The sequence below is a fragment of the Cherax quadricarinatus genome, chromosome 1 (genome assembly GCF_038502225.1).
Source record: "Cherax quadricarinatus isolate ZL_2023a chromosome 1, ASM3850222v1, whole genome shotgun sequence".
Classification (NCBI taxonomy): Eukaryota; Metazoa; Arthropoda; class Malacostraca; order Decapoda; family Parastacidae; genus Cherax; species Cherax quadricarinatus.
Window position 1 is genome coordinate 20,005,380 of NC_091292.1, and position 20,755 is coordinate 20,026,134.

Consider the following 20,755-nt stretch of genomic DNA (forward strand, 5'->3'; position numbering starts at 1 on the left):
GCCAAATCTGAACCAAAAATGTTTAATTAATGGCCACAGGGATGTCATAAAGTATTTCTTCAGTCTCAAGAGAGGTTGGGACATGGAGTGGTCTCGATGAAGAAGTTGTGGAGAAGGCTCCATACATAGTTTTAAGAGAAGGTACGATAGGGTCCACAAGGGTAAGAGTGAATCGCCAAGTGGCAAGTTGAGAGGCAAGCCAGGAGACGAGGCTCGACACCTGAAACGACCAATAAGAGAAAACACACACACACACATCGAAATATGGAAGATAAGCAGCAACATCGCGAGTTTAGACAACGGGACGCAAAAGCCAGGGAAAACAGAGGAGAGGGGCCGCAATAACAATTACACACATTATTTGCATTCATAGGAATTCTACATAATATATAATACAGCCTGAGGTGCCGCTGTTATCGGTGTGCCCTCATGTCCACTGTGAAAACATTTTTTTTTATGTTAAGTAATGGCAAGTCATACTCTTTGTCTGAAAGCACTCCAGTCCTGGACATGAAACTCCAGTACCTGTTAATTCAAGTTTGAGTAAAAGGTTTTCGTGTATCTAGTAAAAGTAATTATAATAACTTTCCAGAAGTTCTTTTTTTTTTGTAGTTCGATAGCTTTATTATGCACTCTGTAACTATCAAGTGAGCGTAGTCGAAATATTGGAGAGCCACATGATGGGTCCAGGAGCTGGACCAAAATATTTTGTTAGCTGGTTGTAAATGGTGTGGTGATACCGCCCAAGTGTGGGACAGGACACTTATAAACAGTACTGGATATTTTCGCCACTCGTGGCGAAACGTTTAATTTAATAAATGTCGGGATCTGTATACACGTGTCTCTACCTACATTTTGAGGACAAATTAAGATACATTCATAATGAACTATTTACAAATTTATAAAGTGTTTACAGTTAGAAGTGATGAAATAATTGATCTAAGTCACGAATTCAGTCACAAAAACATTGCAACGGAGCTTGTTTCAGGTTATAAGTAATAACCTGAAGCTAGTAATAACCTGAAGCTAGTAATAACCTGAAGCTAGTAATAACCTGGATCTAGTTAGGCCAGTTAAGTCACTATGATTTATTTACAATAAGTAAAGTCACGGTATTTTTCTAGAATTACTGGTAATATGCTAATGACATTTCTTGAATATTTGAAAGTTGTCTCTGTATCCATTATTTTTATATTCAAGGACAGTGACTTAGGGTATGACAGTAGTTCCCCTGACAAGGTATATTTTTAGTTAGGTTTATTTTAACTGGTTGAACAAACTCCCTGAGGTACCTGTAGCCCGGCAGACACCGGGCAGTAGTTACCTCAAGGAGTCTCCTGATTTTGTCGAAAGTGCCACACTATTATTTTTATAATTACTGGGAAGCTGTAAACACGTTGGGTTTATACAGTGCCTGGGGGACCTAGACACTATTAGGTTCGATAACTGAAGGGAAGGACACGTTTAATTTCCTTTTTTCTCGAGTCCCTCACCAGCATCAAGTAAAAAATAGATACATGCAACATCTGGGTATCTTTATTGTAGACGTCTCGCCATCCAGTGGCTTTATCAATACAAATTCAATGACATGAATGGAGGACAGTAGAACTATAATAAAAATACTCAGATGTTGCACGTGTCTAATTTCCATCATGTCGGTATTGTATACCATTCATGTACAGCATGAAGTAACCTCCCTTGAGGGGAAAGGGGGCTGCACCTTAGCGAATCATTCAGTCATGCTCTTCCTGCATGACTGAATGATTCGCTGACTGGTTTCAATCTCTCGCTGTCTCACGTTAATAAAGATCAGTAAAAGTTCTTTTCGGATTGTCTTTAAACTACTAGTTGACGTCCCAAAGTCGTGATCCATGAAGGCATACTCTCTTGAAGGTTCATTAGGGCTATCATGCATTTGACTGCCATTGTTAAAGAAATGCCGGAGAGGTGAGGGTATGAAGTAAATTTTACCTTCATCACCACTTATCACAAACCAGGCATCGAGGTCACCTGCGCACCCACACTGCTCCCACGAGGCAACTAAACAGCAACCTTCTACCGCAAAAACAGTATACCCACACCTACCGTCCCTGGACTCATTATGTACCTCTAATCTTTTGACTACCGCCCACAGGATGGCTATGGGGTGCATAATAAAGATATTGAACTAACCACACCTACCACATAAATATGCATGTAGACACTTTTCATGTATACATGTGTGCGAGTGCTGGCAGTGCTGTGTGCTAACCATATAATTTGCAATGTGACGTAAAATATAAACCATTATCAAGTAAAAATCAAAAGTGGTTGGTCACCTGTCTCGTCCGTACCACGACTCGAGTCATAGGTCGTTTCTTCCTCTCCCCGACACCTCCCATCCGGCACTCCACCATCTCTCATCTAGCACCTCTACCTCCTATCTGGCACCTCCATCACTTATCGGCATTTCATTGCCTCCAATCTAGCACATGGCCTCCCATCCCGCACTTGACCTCCTCCCATCCGGCACTTGACCTCCCATCCGGCACTTCATCACCTCCCATCCGGTACCCCAATCCCTACGTATCATCTGGCAGATCGACTCCAATGTTTTTCTCTGGCTAGAATCAACCTTTAAAAGTATTTTTTTTACCCCACGTCACCATTTATCAGGTGTGGCCCCGGTCCTGGCAGCCACGGTGACAGATGTGTGCCAAGAGAGACCAGACTGTGATGTATAGTGGAGTCTAGTTATGTATAGGAAAGTGTCACTCTTGGCCAGTCTTTGATGTTAAGTGGAGTTTAGTTATTCACAGATGTATCTCCCCTGATCAGTGTCTTGAGAGTTATAAAAACAATTTGCCGAAGTTTATATAAAGAAATACTGTTTAATTCCTCAGATTTACGGAGTGTGGAATATTTCTTTTTAAAGTTCGTAGCATGGTAAAAGCAGGTTGACTGGTTGGTTAATGGGGTTTAAACCCAATATATTACACGAGGGTCATTAAAGCTGCATGTCACTGTTCACCACTAGTCAAGATAACCTTAATCCCGAAAATAGAGATTGAAATACTCTTAGTATATTTGCGGTGAGCAGCAGCTCAGGTACACCATCCTTGGTGGATGCATGAGACAATGAAGATAAAATTACGATAGTGGTTAATTTAATATCTTTAATTATGCCCGTAATATACCTATCCTCTGCCTGGAAAAACAATCCGACGTTTATCTGATGTGATAATTTACTCAGTTTAAACCTGGTTTATCTGACGTCCTTGTTTTCTTGAACTGTTTTATCCCTGTTTTATTTAAGTAAGGTTTTATTAACTCAAGTGTTACCTAGTGTAACCTGGTTTATTAACTCAGGTGTTACCTAGTGTAACCTGGTTTATTAACTCAGGTGTTACCTAGTGTAACCTGGTTTATTAACTCAGGTGTTACCTGATGTAACCTGGTTTATTAATTCAGGTGTTAACTAGTGCAACCTGGTTTATTAATTCAGGTGTTAACTAGTGCAACCTGGTTTATTAACTCAGGTGTTACCTAGTGTAACCTGGTTTATTAACTCAGGTGTTACCTAGTGCAACCTGGTTTATTAATTCAGGTGTTAACTAGTGCAACCTGGTTTATTAATTCAGGTGTTACAAGTTTTAGGTGATTATAATTATCATACATAGTAACTGTGTAAATTACCCAGGATAACCCAAAAAAGTCATTGACTCATTGTTATAAAAAGTTATCAGCAGCCCAGTTATAAGATACAACAGAAGTAAAATAACTCAGTAACTGCGTGAAAATCAATTACAATAAAAGAATGACAATAGAGTTATTTACATGAATATTAAATAGAGAAAGTCAGGTTAATATGATACATATAGGAATGTTACTATACAAGAAATTAATTTTTTCCCTTCTTATAGCTATATTCGCTAAAAACCTTTTAGCTTGCTTCCTGAACTGGCTCATGCTAGGACAGGCTTTGATATGTTCAGCCAATCCGTTTGACTCCTTTATTGCTGTATAATAAAAGGCGTTTGAGGCCTGACCACCTACGGTACTACAAAACGTGTGTGATCACTTCACCATAATGGTTTTGGTTCCTAACCTCAAAACTTGCAGCAAGATATTCCAGACGTTGCTTGTAAGTAATTGCCAAAATATGATTTAACTTCTGCTTTATCTGTAACATTCAGCATTTCTAGTTGTAATTCTTCTTGGCCCATATTCTGCCTTAGCCCAGGTCCAGGATGACTCTTATTTAACTGGTATGGTCTGATTTTGTCTTTACTGGTTTACCTTGTGTGATTCTCGTACACTTGAATGACTTAGGTAACATATCCAGAATGACAGTTTACCTGGTGTAATTTTTTTATTTTGATTAAACTTTTGTCAACCTTCCTGCTGTTGGGCAGACAACATCAATATATGAATTGACCACAGACTGTATAGTAATACTGTGTACAAGTTTGCTCTTCCGCTCTAAACGAGGGAAATTCGTGCTTTATCCCCCCCAACAGAGTGAGGTGTGCATGTGAAATCTAGAGATGTGGTTGACGGTAGTGTTGGTTGTAGTGGTGGTACTGCTGTTGGTATATGCGGTGACGCACCAGCCGGACGACAAAGGGATGCCACCTGGTCCTAAGGGCCTCCCACTCGTAGGCAACCTTTTTGATCTACTCCGGGAAGACTCCATCACTTTCTTCGCAAGGTAGACAAGTTTCCTAAGTTTACAAGAATGCTTTAAACTATCATTATTGGCTGTTTTTGTGAACTTTTCGACATCTTGTAGGCTAGTGGATATAATAATCGGAGATTATTATTTTATTCATTAAATAATGCTAAACTTGTAAGGGTCATGCAGCGCCTTGGGTATGAGAAGTAATCTGTTTTGATATGAGGAAAGCAAGAATTTCTGATTCCTTGATTCAAGAACCTCTTGCTAGCATCAAGGCACCTCCCGCCCAAGGAACCATCCCGGGAGATAATACCGCCCTGTCTCTCAGTGTGAGATAGTAGCCTGATAAATGTTTACAACTATCGGGATTCCTGGTTTTTCCATTCCGTCTCATGAATAACTAGGCTGACAAGCAAATAATTGTAAGTGCATATCCTGTGATTCTAATATTTATTGTTCCTATAATATTTCCTTTCCAATTTACAAGTGCTGGTCTTAGACGGAGCTACGGGGAGCGGTGATCCCTAGAAAAAAATACCAACTATTGATAGGCATAAGTAACAAAAACGGATGAATTTCTAGCACTGAGTAACCTTTAGATATTTTGAAAGGTTGGCTGAGAAGCACGGCCCCCTGTACAGCGTACAGCTGGGTCTACGACGAGTGGTGGTGATCAACTCCTCCCACTGGCTGACTCAAGCCTTCGTCAGGCAGGGCGACATGTTTAACCACCGACCTAGAGGCACCGTTCTGAGCTTCATCATGGGTGGCAAAGGTCAGTGCGCGTTCGGTTTGTAACTGAAGGGACTCAGGTTCAATACCCAGGTGGAGTGAGACGTATGGACAAGACTTTACACTTATTGTCAGTGTTCCCCTAGTAATAAATAAGTACCTGGGAGTTAGTTAACTGCTGTCAGTTGCATCAGGTGGATTATTATTATAATCAAGAGGAAAGCAAGCGCTAAACTCTTAGGATTATACAGCGCCTGTGGGGGGGATGTGGAAGGTATTCAGGCTTAATTCAGGGAGCTGGAGCACAGGTCCAGTTCCTTAGATGAAGAGCCCCTCACCAGCATCAAGGAACCTTCCTTGAGAGGTGCATCATGTGGAAGGACTGAAAGGACCCAACCGAAGAAAGGTGTGCTGTTTGATTTTCTCGGTTTATGCTCATTTATACTCCGACAGCTAGGCCTGTTTACCTTGTACATGTACGTATTTGTGGAAATAAAGATATTATTATTATTATTATTAACATTCCGAGATCATTAACTAAAATTATGCCCGATTCAGCTTCCTATGTGATTTAACAGGGCCACCTGGCCAATCAGAACCACTTGGCCCTATTGTCCCTATAGCGTTTGTGTTAAACATATGAAAGGATGAATACGCATATAGTTGTTGATGCACTGCAGGTATCGCTGACGCGGAGGACAGAGTATGGAGGGAGTCACGACGGTTCACTCTTCACGTCTTGAGGGACTTCGGCTTAGGCAAGCAGTCCGTCGAGGAATTCGTCAACCGTGAGCTGCACGACTTTTTAGAGGCCACTCAGGTGTGTTGACTAGTTACTGTTTGCACTGGAATGCAGTAAATAAATAAATAAATAATAAACTACTTAAAACACTGTGGAAATTCATTTTTTTTTAAGATTTTAATCTGCGTTGGCTTCATTGGTCCTCAGAAAAAGATTGGTCAGCCTTATAATCTGCACTATGACCTAGCTACGTCTGTCCTCAATATCGTGTGGCACATGTTCGTAGGAGAGAGGTTCGCCATGGAAGACAAGAACTTGAGGTGGATCGTTGACTCCCTAGAAATGTCCCTTACACTGGTCGAGCAGGGAGGCTTCCTCAATTACACCCCTGTATTACAGTGAGTGAAAATGAAGTTTAACTTTTCTTCATAGTACTGCGATATTTTAGTCTACTTACATATTGGCTGCAAAATTTATTTAAAGTACACTTAAAACTTTACGATCACTATGTTTTAGGTTCATTGGGACTTTCATCAAACCAAAGGCCTTCAAAGTGGGTTACAACGTTATTCACCGCCTCGACTACTTCACGGAACTGATCGAGAAGCATAAAGTCAACTTGGACAATCCTGAGCGAGGCTTCGACTTTATGTACCAGTATCTGCTAGAGCAGAGACGGCAGCTGCAGCAGGGCAAGACTGACACAATCTTCACAGGCAGGAGAGAATACTAAGTTTTTAAACTAATGTAGTTATTTGTTGCAACTCTTTATAACTAAAAAAATATTCATGACGTTTAATGTATGCCCTCCGAATCCCTTTCACAAATAATTATAATAAAAACCTAGCGCTAAACCCACAAGGGTCTTACAGCTCTGCTTTCACAGATAAAATATCGATATAATCAACGTGATTATTTTGAACAAATTATATATTTACGTCAATCTGAGCTACACTTAAAATGACAAGGTATATATGTGATAAATGGTTTAAAAAAAAAAACGACAAGGTATATACACCGAGAGCTGATTTTTGCCATTAGTCTTGATGTTAATGTAGAGGTGAACTGCAGCCTTAATAACTCACATGCAGTTGACAGTTTTCAAATGTTACAAATTTACTCTTAAAACACAGAGACAGTCATGGCCAGACTAAGGCAAGGGTTTCAGGGGCTGCAGCCCAGGGGCCCAGCTTGAGGGCCTCCAGGGGCCCAGCTGGAGGGCCTCCAGAGATTAAGTGAAAAGTGTTCACAATTTGTTTCTAAGAAATTACGCAAAGCAAATGTTTGAATTTTAATTGTTGTTAACCTTGTAAAAAATAATTTAACATTTCTTCAACTTTTTTCCTTTTGAAAATATCACTGGTGGTCTGACAGTACCTGTAGCCCAGGGGTCTGACAGTACCTGTAGCCCAGGGGTCTGACAGTACCTGTAGCCCAGGGGCCTGACAGTACCTGTAGCCCAGGGGTCTGACAGTACCTGTAGCCCAGGGGTCTGACAGTACCTGTAGCCCAGGGGCCTGACAGTACCTGTAGCCCAGGGGTCTGACAGTACCTGTAGCCCAGGGGTCTGACAGTACCTGTAGCCCAGGGGTCTGACAGTACCTGTAGCCCAGGGGTCTGACAGTACCTGTAGCCCAGGGGCCTGACAGTACCTGTAGCCCAGGGGTCTGACAGTACCTGTAGCCCAGGGGTCTGACAGTACCTGTAGCCCAGGGGTCTGACAGTACCTGTAGCCCAGGGGCCTGACAGTACCTGTAGCCCAGGGGTCTGACAGTACCTGTAGCCCAGGGGTCTGACAGTACCTGTAGCCCAGGGGCCTGACAGTACCTGTAGCCCAGGGGTCTGACAGTACCTGTAGCCCAGGGGTCTGACAGTACCTGTAGCCCAGGGGTCTGACAGTACCTGTAGCCCAGGGGTCTGACAGTACCTGTAGCCCAGGGGTCTGACAGTACCTGTAGCCCAGGGGCCTGACAGTACCTGTAGCCCAGGGGCCTGACAGTACCTGTAGCCCAGGGGTCTGACAGTACCTGTAGCCCAGGGGTCTGACAGTACCTGTAGCCCAGGGGCCTGACAGTACCTGTAGCCCAGGGGCCTGACAGTACCTGTAGCCCAGGGGTCTGACAGTACCTGTAGCCCAGGGGTCTGACAGTACCTGTAGCCCAGGGGCCTGACAGTACCTGTAGCCCAGGGGTCTGACAGTACCTGTAGCCCAGGGGTCTGACAGTACCTGTAGCCCAGGGGTCTGACAGTACCTGTAGCCCAGGGGTCTGACAGTACCTGTAGCCCAGGGGCCTGACAGTACCTGTAGCCCAGGGGTCTGACAGTACCTGTAGCCCAGGGCCCTGACAGTACCTGTAGCCCAGGGGTCTGACTACCTGTAGCCCAGGGGTCTGACAGTACCTGTAGCCCAGGGGTCTGACAGTACCTGTAGCCCAGGGGTCTGACAGTACCTGTAGCCCAGGGGTCTGACAGTACCTGTAGCCCAGGGGCCTGACAGTACCTGTAGCCCAGGGGTCTGACAGTACCTGTAGCCCAGGGCCCTGACAGTACCTGTAGCCCAGGGGTCTGACTACCTGTAGCCCAGGGGCCTGACAGTACCTGTAGCCCAGGGGCCTGACAGTACCTGTAGCCCAGGGGCCTGACAGTACCTGTAGCCCAGGGGTCTGACAGTACCTGTAGCCCAGGGCCCTGACAGTACCTGTAGCCCAGGGGTCTGACAGTACCTGTAGCCCAGGGGCCTGACAGTACCTGTAGCCCAGGGGTCTGACTACCTGTAGCCCAGGGGCCTGACAGTACCTGTAGCCCAGGGGTCTGACAGTACCTGTAGCCCAGGGGCCTGACAGTACCTGTAGCCCAGGGGTCTGACAGTACCTGTAGCCCAGGGGCCTGACAGTACTTGTAGCCCAGGGGCCTGACAGTACCTGTAGCCCAGGGGCCTGACAGTATCTGTAGCCCAGGGGGCTGACAGTACCAGTAGCCCAGGGGCCTGACAGTACCTGTAGCCCAGGGGCCTGACAGTACCTGTAGCCCAGGGGTCTGACAGTACCTGTAGCCCAAGGGTCTGACAGTACCTGTAGCCCAGGAGCCTGACAATACCTGTAGCCCAGGGGCCTGACAGTAACTGTAGCCCAGGGGCCTGACAGTGCCTGTAACCCAGGGACCTGACTATCTGTAGCCCAAGGGCCTGACATTACCTGTAGCCCAGGGGCCTGACAGTACCTGTAACCCAGGGGCCTGAGTACTTGTAGCCCAGGGGCCTGACAGTACCTGTAGCCCAGGGGCCTGACAGTACCTGTAGCCCAGGGGCCTGACAGTACCTGTAGCCCAGGGGCCTGACAGTACCTGTAGCCCAGGGGCCTGACAGTACCTGTAGCCCAGGGGCCTGACAGTACCTGTAGCCCAGGGGCCTGACAGTACCTGTAGCCCAGGGGCCTGACAGTACCTGTAGCCCAGGGACCTGACAGTACCTGTAGCCCAGGGGCTTGACAGTACCTGTAGCCCAGGGGCCTGACAGTACCTGTAGCCCAGGGGCCTGACTACCTGTAGCCCAGGGGCCTGACAGTACCTGTAACTCAGGGATCTGAGAGTACCTGTAACCCAGGGGCCTGACAGTACCTGTAACTCAGGGACCTGACTACCTGTAACCCAGGGGCCTGACAGTACCTGTAGCCCAGGGGCCTGACAGTACCTGTAACTCAGGGACCTGACAGTACCTGTAACCCAGGGTCCTGACTACCTGTAGCCCAGGGGCCTGAGTACCTGTAGCCCAGGGGCCTGACATTATCTGTAACCCAGGGGCCTGAGAGTACCTGAGGCCCAGGGGCCTGACAGTAACTGTAGCCCAGGGGCCTGACAGTGCCTGTAACCCAGGGACCTGACTACCTGTAGCCCAAGGGCCTGACATTACCTGTAGCCCAGGGGCCTGACAGTACCTGTAACCCAGGGGCCTGAGTACTTGTAGCCCAGGGGCCTGACAGTACCTGTAGCCCAGGGGCCTGACGGTACCTGTAGCCCAGGGGCCTGAGTACCTGTAGCCCAGGGGCCTGATAGTACCTGTATCCCAGGGGCTTGACAGTACCTGTAGCCCAGGGGCCTGATAGTACCTGTAGCCCAGGGGCCTGACTACATGTAGCCCAGGGGCCTGACAGCACCTGTAGCCCCGGGTCCTGAAAGTACCTGCTGCCCAGGGTCCTCACAGTACCTGTTGCCCAGGGTCCTCACAGTACCTGTTGCCCAGGGGCCTACAAAATCTTAATCCGGTTCTGCGAAACAGTCACCGTATGCAAAGTGTAATATACTATCTAGATTTATTGTGTGTTGTTAGGGAATACCTGGCTACCAGAGCAGGTTCTCTATAAAAGTAAAGTTTGCCTCCAGACTAAAAAGACGAAAGATTGAGATTCAGTCACTCCTTATGGTTTCCAAGAATTTAATCCAGTAAGACTATGTACTTCCTATTCAGACAATCAGCTGAAGTGGCTGGTGAGCGACCTGTTCATTGTGGGTCTGGATACCACAGTCACCACCCTCCGCTGGTGCTTCCTCTTCCTCATCAGACACCCTGAGATCCAAGACAAACTCTACCAAGAGCTGGAGGTCAACATCGGCACGGATCGCTTGCCAACGTATAAATATTTTATTACCATTTAATTCATTTTGCTGGAGAGATGCCTTATTTACAAGTACCCAAAATTCATCATTATAAATTTATGAGGATTACATTTAGGCTAGGAAATCCTTAATGAATCGGGTATAACTGGGTTTAGATAATTAAAGTTGATAATAGTAAAATATAACACAGCTTGCAATTTATGAACTCCGGTAGGTATGAGGACCGGGTTAGGATGCCCTACACTGAAGCATTTATCACCGAAGTTTTCCGCTACGGCTCCATCACACCTCTTGCCATGCATGGCAACCCTGAAGAGACGACCCTGGGCGGCTATCGCATACCTAAGAGAACCTGGATCGTAGGCAACATCTGGGGCATCCACTGGGACAAGAAGGTAAACTTGGGAGCTCTTTGTGTAAAAATGTTAAATTGCAACTTTTCGAACTGACATGAAAAAATGCACATCAGTTAAAACTCACAATGAACTGATAATTATCTTGCTCTCTACATTACTATACACAGTTCTTGTGATTTAGATAGCCAACCAAGAAATAATTGTAGGTCATCAATTAGGAATCCCATAGTTTAGTGTACACGAATCCCAGTTACAAATATTAATGATCGCTACAAGCCGAAATTTCACAAAATCGACTCAAGCAAATCGTATGTGAAAAATTCGCAATGAGCAAATTCATGCATTGTCATTCATGACGTACAGGGAAGTTAATCCTTATCCTGGATCCTTAGTGTGGCGGCTGAGTTGTTTTGTAGAAATTTATTTATGGCACCGGACGAGATCTATCACAGCCAATGTAGAATGACTAACATAATCCACAACCCATGTTCCGAGGTGGTCAGGGGTAATAAAGTGCCCCCTTCCAGACTCGCGTTCATTGATAAATGAGACACTTTTGTAACATTTGGGTATATTTATTTTGGCAACGTTTCGTCACAGTGGCTTCTTCAGTCCAATGCAGAAAAAGGTGAAATGGGAGGAGCTTGAGGTAATCAGTCCCTCAGTTAATGAGGGACTGATTACCTCAACCCCCTCCTCTTATTCTACCTTTTTCTGCGCTGGACTGAAACCACTGTGTGTGGCAAAACGTTTACAGAATAAAGATACCCAAATGTTGCAAAAATGTCTCACTTATCAACGTATCGGTTTTGAAAACCATTAATTCACACTCGCATTCGTGTTTATACGAAGTCTCCTTTACAAGTTATTTATATTTCCAGTCACGTTAATGACCCGTGTTTACAGATATGGGGCGATCCTGAAAACTTTCGGCCTGAGAGGTTCTTGGACGACGATGGTCAAATTATTCGCTCAGAGCATGTGCTGCCCTTCTCTGTTGGTGAGTCTCTAGTAGTCAGTCACTCTCTCTCTCCCTCTCTCTCTCTCTCTCTTTCTCTCTTTCTCTCCTCTCTTTCTCTCGTTCTCTCCTCTCTTTCTCTCCTCTCTCTCTCTCTCTCTCTCTCTCTCTCTCTCTCTCTCTCTCTCTCTCTCTCTCTCTCTCTCTCTCTCTCTCTCTCTCTCTCTCTCTCTGCTACACCGGCTCTAACTCTACCATTTCGGTATCAGTGGAAAAAAATACATTGAATCCTAGTATTACAATTATTTCTAATTTAATTTTTGATGCATATAAGCTAACAGAATAGTTTCAACGAGATCGCAGAATGTACATTAATAACTTATCGATAAATGTTAAGGTTTAATAACAAGGAAATACAGAAATCGTGAACATTGACTGCGGCGAGTGGAAAATAGAAGGAATTTTCTGACATCAATTCAACAATCAGATTTATATATGTGTTATACTGTAATGACTTTTGTTTGTACATGCAGGTCGCCGCAACTGTCTAGGGGAATCCTTGGCTAGGATTGAGACCTTCCAGTTCCTGATGGGGATGCTGCAGAAGTATGAGTTCGGCATCCCAGTGGGTCACTCCAGACCCACCACCAAGTTTAACTGTGGAGTCACCCTCAACCCATGCGAGTTTGAGGTCCTTCTCACCGAGAGATTTGCTAAAGTTGGCTAGACGCGAAGAGACGAGAAATCCACGTTCAGTGATGCTGTATCACGGGGAATGAGAGTTGTTTGGGAAGTAGGGGGTAATCCAAGAAGAGTGTAGTTCTTATTTCTTGTATCAAGAGCCCTTCTAAATCAAGGCACCCACATTTAGGGAAGCCTAGCTAGACACTGAAAAGCAGCTTGTGAAAGCCTAATGTTAGGTGTTAAAATTTAATATTTATGATCTACCACGATCATTAAGACTGCAATAAATCTAGTAATAAATCATTATATTTACTTGATCTCCTAACATAGAGGTTAACCCTGGAGATGTATAATTCTAGAGCCAGTCTCCATCCGTAATACCTGGATATGCTGTACAAATATTTAAGTAAAATAATTCTGATCAAAGTTTTTTGTTGATATTGAGGAACAGAGGAACACATGACGTAACAATTACTGAAGTGAGTGTGAGGCTTGTTATCATTGTTCTTCACGACTGACACTCGTGAATATCTCAGTAGGATTAATGTCACTGCAAAATTCCTCTGTATACACAATGTTTAGTTTTTTTTTCTGAAAATGAATGCAATATCAATCAGACAAAATAATAATAAAAGTAAATTCATTTTGGTTACAAGAATCCTTAAATTACCAAGGATGAAAATGACAAAATTTTGATTAACAATTAATTTGGAGAGAAACAGGGAGGTAGGGATAGCCAGAAAGGAAGATGAGTTAGGTTGTCAGGATTAACATTGATCAAGGAAGAGTGCCTCCAGGAGTGCTACATTGATCAAGGAAGAGTACTTGAGTGCAACATTGATCAAGGAAGAGTGCCTCCAGGAGTGCTACATTGATCAAGGAAGAGTACTTGAGGAGTGCAACATTGATCAAGGAAGAGTACTTGAGTGCAACATTGATCAAGGAAGAGTACTTGAGTGCAACATTGATCAAGGAAGAGTACTTTAGTGGAACATTGATCAAGGAAGAGTGCCTCGAGGAGTGCAACATTGATCAAGGAAGAGTGCCTCCAGGAGTGCAACATTGATCAAGGAAGAGTACTCGAGGAGTGCAACATTGATCAAGGAAGAGTACTTGAGTGCAACATTGATCAAGGAAGAGTGCCTCCAGGAGTGCTACATTGATCAAGGAAGAGTACTCGAGGAGTGCAACATTGATCAAGGAAGAGTGCCTCGAGGAGTGCAACATTGATCAAGGAAGAGTGCCTCCAGGAGTGCAACATTGATCAAGGAAGAGTGCCTCCAGGAGTGCAACATTGATCAAGGAAGAGTGCCTCCAGGAGTGCTACATTGATCAAGGAAGAGTGCCTCCAGGAGTGCTACATTGATCAAGGAAGAGTGCCTCCAGGAGTGCTACATTGATCAAGGAAGAGTGCCTCCAGGAGTGCTACATTGATCAAGGAAGAGTGCCTCGAGGAGTGCAACATTGATCAAGGAAGAGTGCCTCCAGGAGTGCTACATTGATCAAGGAAGAGTGCCTCCAGGAGTGCTACATTGATCAAGGAAGAGTGCCTCGAGGAGTGCAACATTGATCAAGGAAGAGTGCCTCCAGGAGTGCAACATTGATCAAGGAAGAGTGCCTCGAGGAGTGCAACATTGATCAAGGAAGAGTGCCTCCAGGAGTGCAACATTGATCAAGGAAGAGTGCCTCCAGGAGTGCAACATTGATCAAGGAAGAGTGCCTCCAGGAGTGCAACATTGATCAAGGAAGAGTGCCTCCAGGAGTGCTACATTGATCAAGGAAGAGTGCCTCCAGGAGTGCAACATTGATCAAGGAAGAGTGCCTCCAGGAGTGCTACATTGATCAAGGAAGAGTGCCTTCAGGAGTGCAACATTGATCAAGGAAGAGTGCCTCCAGGAGTGCTACATTGATCAAGGAAGAGTGCCTCCAGGAGTGCTACATTGATCAAGGAAGAGTGCCTCCAGGAGTGCTACATTGATCAAGGAAGAGTGCCTCCAGGAGTGCAACATTGATCAAGGAAGAGTGCCTCCAGGAGTGCTACATTGATCAAGGAAGAGTGCCTCCAGGAGTGCAACATTGATCAAGGAAGAGTGCCTCCAGGAGTGCTACATTGATCAAGGAAGAGTGCCTCCAGGAGTGCTACATTGATCAAGGAAGAGTGCCTCCAGGAGTGCAACATTGATCAAGGAAGAGTGCCTCCAGGAGTGCAACATTGATCAAGGAAGAGTGCCTCCAGGAGTGCAACATTGATCAAGGAAGAGTGCCTCCAGGAGTGCAACATTGATCAAGGAAGAGTGCCTCCAGGAGTGCTACATTGATCAAGGAAGAGTACCTCCAGGAGTGCAACATTGATCAAGGAAGAGTACCTCCAGGAGTGCAACATTGATCAAGGAAGAGTACCTCCAGGAGTGCAACATTGATCAAGGAAGAGTACCTCCAGGAGTGCAACATTGATCAAGGAAGAGTGCCTCCAGGAGTGCAACATTGATCAAGGAAGAGTGCCTCCAGGAGTGCTACATTGATCAAGGAAGAGTACCTCCAGGAGTGCAACATTGATCAAGGAAGAGTGCCTCCAGGAGTGCTACATTGATCAAGGAAGAGTACCTCCAGGAGTGCAACATTGATCAAGGAAGAGTGCCTCCAGGAGTGCAACATTGATCAAGGAAGAGTGCCTCCAGGAGTGCTACATTGATCAAGGAAGAGTACCTCCAGGAGTGCAACATTGATCAAGGAAGAGTACCTCCAGGAGTGCAACATTGATCAAGGAAGAGTACCTCCAGGAGTGCAACATTGATCAAGGAAGAGTACCTCCAGGAGTGCAACATTGATCAAGGAAGAGTGCCTCCAGGAGTGCTACATTGATCAAGGAAGAGTACCTCCAGGAGTGCAACATTGATCAAGGAAGAGTGCCTCCAGGAGTGCTACATTGATCAAGGAAGAGTGCCTCCAGGAGTGCAACATTGATCAAGGAAGAGTGCCTCCAGGAGTGCTACATTGATCAAGGAAGAGTACCTCCAGGAGTGCTACATTGATCAAGGAAGAGTGCCTCCAGGAGTGCAACATTGATCAAGGAAGAGTACCTCCAGGAGTGCTACATTGATCAAGGAAGAGTGCCTCCAGGAGTGCAACATTGATCAAGGAAGAGTGCCTCCAGGAGTGCTACATTGATCAAGGAAGAGTACCTCCAGGAGTGCAACATTGATCAAGGAAGAGTGCCTCCAGGAGTGCTACATTGATCAAGGAAGAGTACCTCCAGGAGTGCAACATTGATCAAGGAAGAGTGCCTCCAGGAGTGCTACATTGATCAAGGAAGAGTGCCTCCAGGAGTGCAACATTGATCAAGGAAGAGTGCCTCCAGGAGTGCTACATTGATCAAGGAAGAGTACCTCCAGGAGTGCTACATTGATCAAGGAAGAGTGCCTCCAGGAGTGCAACATTGATCAAGGAAGAGTACCTCCAGGAGTGCTACATTGATCAAGGAAGAGTGCCTCCAGGAGTGCAACATTGATCAAGGAAGAGTGCCTCCAGGAGTGCAACATTGATCAAGGAAGAGTGCCTCCAGGAGTGCAACATTGATCAAGGAAGAGTGCCTCCAGGAGTGCAACATTGATCAAGGAAGAGTGCCTCCAGGAGTGCAACATTGATCAAGGAAGAGTGCCTCCAGGAGTGCTACATTGATCAAGGAAGAGTGCCTCCAGGAGTGCAACATTGATCAAGGAAGTGCCTCCAGGAGTGCAACATTGATCAAGGAAGAGTGCCTCCAGGAGTGCAACATTGATCAAGGAAGAGTGCCTCCAGGAGTGCTACATTGATCAAGGAAGAGTGCCTCCAGGAGTGCTACATTGATCAAGGAAGAGTGCCTCGAGGAGTGCAACATTGATCAAGGAAGAGTGCCTCCAGGAGTGCTACATTGATCAAGGAAGAGTGCCTCCAGGAGTTCTGTATTATTGTTAGACTCTTCCCTGGAAATCTACTACTATAATCATAACTAAACGGTAAACCCACAAGGTCACTGGAAAGCGCTAAAGCTACAGAAGCTATATAAAACTCCTTGAGATCAGGTCTGATCTCAAGAAAGTGGCGAGTATCGCCAATTCCCTGGATCAAAAACCCTGCAGCAGCATTTTTTTTATATTTTATTTAAAATACAATACATAGCTTAACATAAAAACCCCTTAAACAAGGGTTGATATACATTTAATATAAACACGTTATGAAACACAATTCCTCAGAACGTACAATAGCAAATAACAAACACAATAATAACAGACACAAAGAGGTTACACAAATATACTAGAAAATATTACTTGTGGCAAAGCATAACATTAAGAAAGATGGGTAATCTTAATCCTATTCACACAAGAACAACAACAAGGACATAACATGTAGGTGACCCCTGTAGCAGGTTCAATAATATAATTAAATCCATAAACCCTTCAGGTATACACTATTTACATAATATTACTGTGACATATTGCCAATGCACAATACAATAAGAAGAATATTACGATAAATATATAAATATATCGGTTACGCACACCCTACACAAATAATCAATAAATGAAAGAACCTACATCACAATCTCATGATAAAACAAAGTACATACTCTTACTCAACTAACCCCCCAGTACATAAGTTCCCTACAGTCACACATACTCGCCTCACCACAAGTCTTACGAGTCAGCCACAAAACTAGAAAAACCATAAGCATTCCGCACTCATCTACAGGCTATACACATTATATAATATAGCAATAAAATGCTCGGTACAAACACATAAAACCCCGTGTGCCAGGGCAAAGCCTAAAGGTAAATCAAGTACTTCAACAAAGAAAGAAGGCAGTAGACTCTGACATAAGACATCTATAACACATTATATAACTGCACCACCACATCCTCTCACACAACCACATTTACCTCAACCACACATTACACTGATACACACAGCAACACAGCCCTTATGCATACCTAACCCCGGAGACAAGCCTGTTCCATCCCCTGAACTTCAACCCCCCTTCCTTTTACAACGCTAACAATGCTCTCACTCATACTACGATACCCTGCTGAAAAAGCCTGGTCCCAGCGACTTCCATATATTTCCCGATTACAACACAACGTTCTATAAATGGTCGCCGCCAACACCCTTTTGCGCACCTCCCAATCCCCATTCCCTCTCATCGCCCAGGATACAAAAACAAAATCCGCAATTATATACGTGATTGCACGTTGCAAACTTAACGCCCTCAATACTGATATCCCGCCTCCTCCCGCTGTCCTCAGAACCTTACCCATCCATTCCCTGATACTCCCCAAATTATCACAGAAATACACTACATGAAACGCCGTCTCCTCATCCCCGCACACCCGACACGCGCCCTCCACCATCAACCCTCTTTCCTCAAGTGCAGCACCCGACGGCGGTATACCATGGAGAAAACGGAAAAATACCTCTCGCACATTTGGACGCACGCGCATCAACCGTAATCTCTCCCATATATCCTTCCACGCATACATAGGGTACATACTCTCAGCCTTCGCGACTACCTTCGCCCTTACAACACGCTCTAAAACACCCATTCGAAATTGATTAGGGTCCCGTATATGCAGCAACGCCCGCAACACGTCTTCACACACCTTCATCTCCGACCCTCCCCACCACATTCGCACCTCTTCATGTAAGTCATTCACGCCCCTCCCCGCTTGACCCCGCACACGGCGTAACCCCCACTTTACTCTTAACCGTATATCAATCAACTCCAATCCTCCTGCAGCAGCATTTCATAGCGAAGCTCTAACGAGATGCACCGCAGTTTTAAAATGCCAATGACTGCGATCTCTCAGTCGTACTGACTCAAGATTTATTATATTTTAAGTCCAAAATAAACATTACTCCTTATCTTCTGTTTATTTTCCCTCATTACTATTTATAATAGTCAATTTTGACTAGCCTCCGGCAAGTTTGGTTGGACGAGGCTAAAATACACTAATTTTGGTGTTCAATGCTTAAATTAAAAAGAGTTATCAAAAAGATTAAATTTTTCGATACTTCAGTGAGACGAGGGGAAATATTGTGTTCCTCTGTTATATATACCTTATCAACAAGTGTAGCCAAGCCAGGAATGTGGCAGTTGTATCATGGTTGCTAATTATATTAATAATAATATAATAATAATATCTTTATTTCTACAAGTGCATGTAAAAGGTATACAGACCTAGCTGGCATCAATGACATACTAATATATAGAAAGCCGCTCGAACCTCAGTCCTAACGGACCGAGGTTCGAGCCTTAACCAGTCATTGCTCTGAGTGATCCACCTGTTTCAACATCATATTTTTAATAATTTATGAAATATAAGTCGTGTATCTGGTGTACGTAGGTCCTTGGAGGCTTCAATGGAACTAGGGATACAGAGAGTGAATGTCTACATCTGAGCCCGAGCCTTTAGCTCATAAGACTGTCATTCCCATTTGCCCCCTTGTGGCGGGGATGGCAGACCAGAGAGGCCTAGCTTGTAGCTAGGCCTGGGGACAGTTGGTCCCAAAGATGAGGAGGTGCTTGTGCCTCCTCCCATGGGAGACTTAGGTCTCAGACACTCCCTAAAGAGGGAGCCAAGGCCGGGCCACCACTTGGAAAAGGCCCGGGCCGGGAGAATACCGGCTAATCTTTAACTAACTAATTGATCAGTGATCATTTCGTTGGATGATCTTCGAATTGACAGGTGTAGCATGCAAAGAGTATGTTACAATTTATTCAGCGTATGGTACACTACTATACAGACTGCCTCCCAACCAGTGAACCGGGTGCTCATAGGGTACCCGTCGTTAAATCAGTACCTTGGTTCATTGGTCAATCACAGTTAAGTCCGTCAAAGCTGAAGCAACTTGGTTTACTTGTGCCAAGTGAATTGTCAGACTTGTTGTATTATTATTATTATTAAAGATTAGCCGGTATTCTCCCGGCCCGGGCCTTTTCCAAGTGGTGGCCCGGCCTTGGCTCCCTCTTTAGGGAGTGTCTGAGACCTAAGTCCCCCATGGGAGGAGGCACAAGTGCCTCCTCATCTTTGGGACCAACTGTCCCCAGGCCTAGCCACAAGCTAGGCCTCTCTGGTCTGCCATCCCCGCCCCAAGGGGGCAAATGGGAATGACAGTCTTATGAGCTAAAGGCTCGGGCTCAGGCACCTACCCTACCCTAGAAGGGTTAGGCATGGTGTCGATGTGTGTCAGACTTGCCTGAGCTGCTGGTTGATACGGTGCGCTCTCTCTGGCTTCTGCTTTTGCCATTTTATTACAGTATGATATACTTACTATTCACACTATCTTTGCTATATATATATATATATATATATATATATATATATATATATATATATATATATATATATATATATATATATATATATATATATATACATATATATATATATATGCAATAAGATCACAGTAAACAGGTGATTTCAGAATATGCAAAACAACCACTCTGAAAGAATAGAGAAATTCCAAGCGCTTTCGTGAATACTCACATTATCAAGGAACTGGTTCCTTGATAATGTGAGTAGTCACGAAAGCGCTTGGAATTTCTCTATTCTTTCAGAGTGGTTGTTTTGCATATATATATATATATATATATATATATATATATATATATATATATATATATATATATATATATATATATATATATATATATATATATCAAATTATATCTGGTGCAGGAAATACAATTTATATACTATTGCCGATTTTGTTTGCTCCACTTTGAAACCCATTACGACCAGTCGTAGGACATACTGTACCTGTGTTCGTAATAGGAGTGTGTAGCGACAGTCCTAGTTTCTCCCTGTGATCTCTGATTTACTCTATTTTCTGTGGCAGTCTGTGGTAACAGCTACAGTGCAGTCGTTGAAGAGCCAGATGTTCAGCACTCTGTGATTCCATAATAATTAGGGAGAAAAGAAGAGGGACGAGGGATCACTCTGCTGGACACGCTGACAAGAGTCAATTTCATATTTAAACAA

At 44.6% G+C, this 20,755-nt stretch overlaps 1 protein-coding gene across 2 annotated transcripts in view; it reads left to right on the forward strand.

Annotated features, from left to right (window-relative positions):
• Positions 1-13,170, forward strand: part of LOC128690794 (cytochrome P450 2U1) — a 29,519-nt gene extending 16,349 nt beyond the window's left edge. The window contains exons 2-10 of one of the 2 annotated variants that reach the window (XM_070101779.1): positions 4,500-4,690; positions 5,269-5,432; positions 6,070-6,209; positions 6,339-6,529; positions 6,648-6,847; positions 10,594-10,756; positions 10,957-11,137; positions 12,005-12,098; positions 12,590-12,929. In XM_070101779.1, the coding sequence (XP_069957880.1) occupies positions 4,527-4,690; positions 5,269-5,432; positions 6,070-6,209; positions 6,339-6,529; positions 6,648-6,847; positions 10,594-10,756; positions 10,957-11,137; positions 12,005-12,098; positions 12,590-12,783 (1,491 nt within the window). In that variant the 5' untranslated portion in view covers positions 4,500-4,526 and the 3' untranslated portion in view covers positions 12,784-12,929. Of the gene's footprint in view, positions 1-4,499; positions 4,691-5,268; positions 5,433-6,069; positions 6,210-6,338; positions 6,530-6,647; positions 6,848-10,593; positions 10,757-10,956; positions 11,138-12,004; positions 12,099-12,589 lie in introns of both variants that reach the window. The other variant, XM_070101724.1, reaches the window with a different exon arrangement.
• Positions 13,171-20,755: the final 7,585 nt, after the last annotated feature.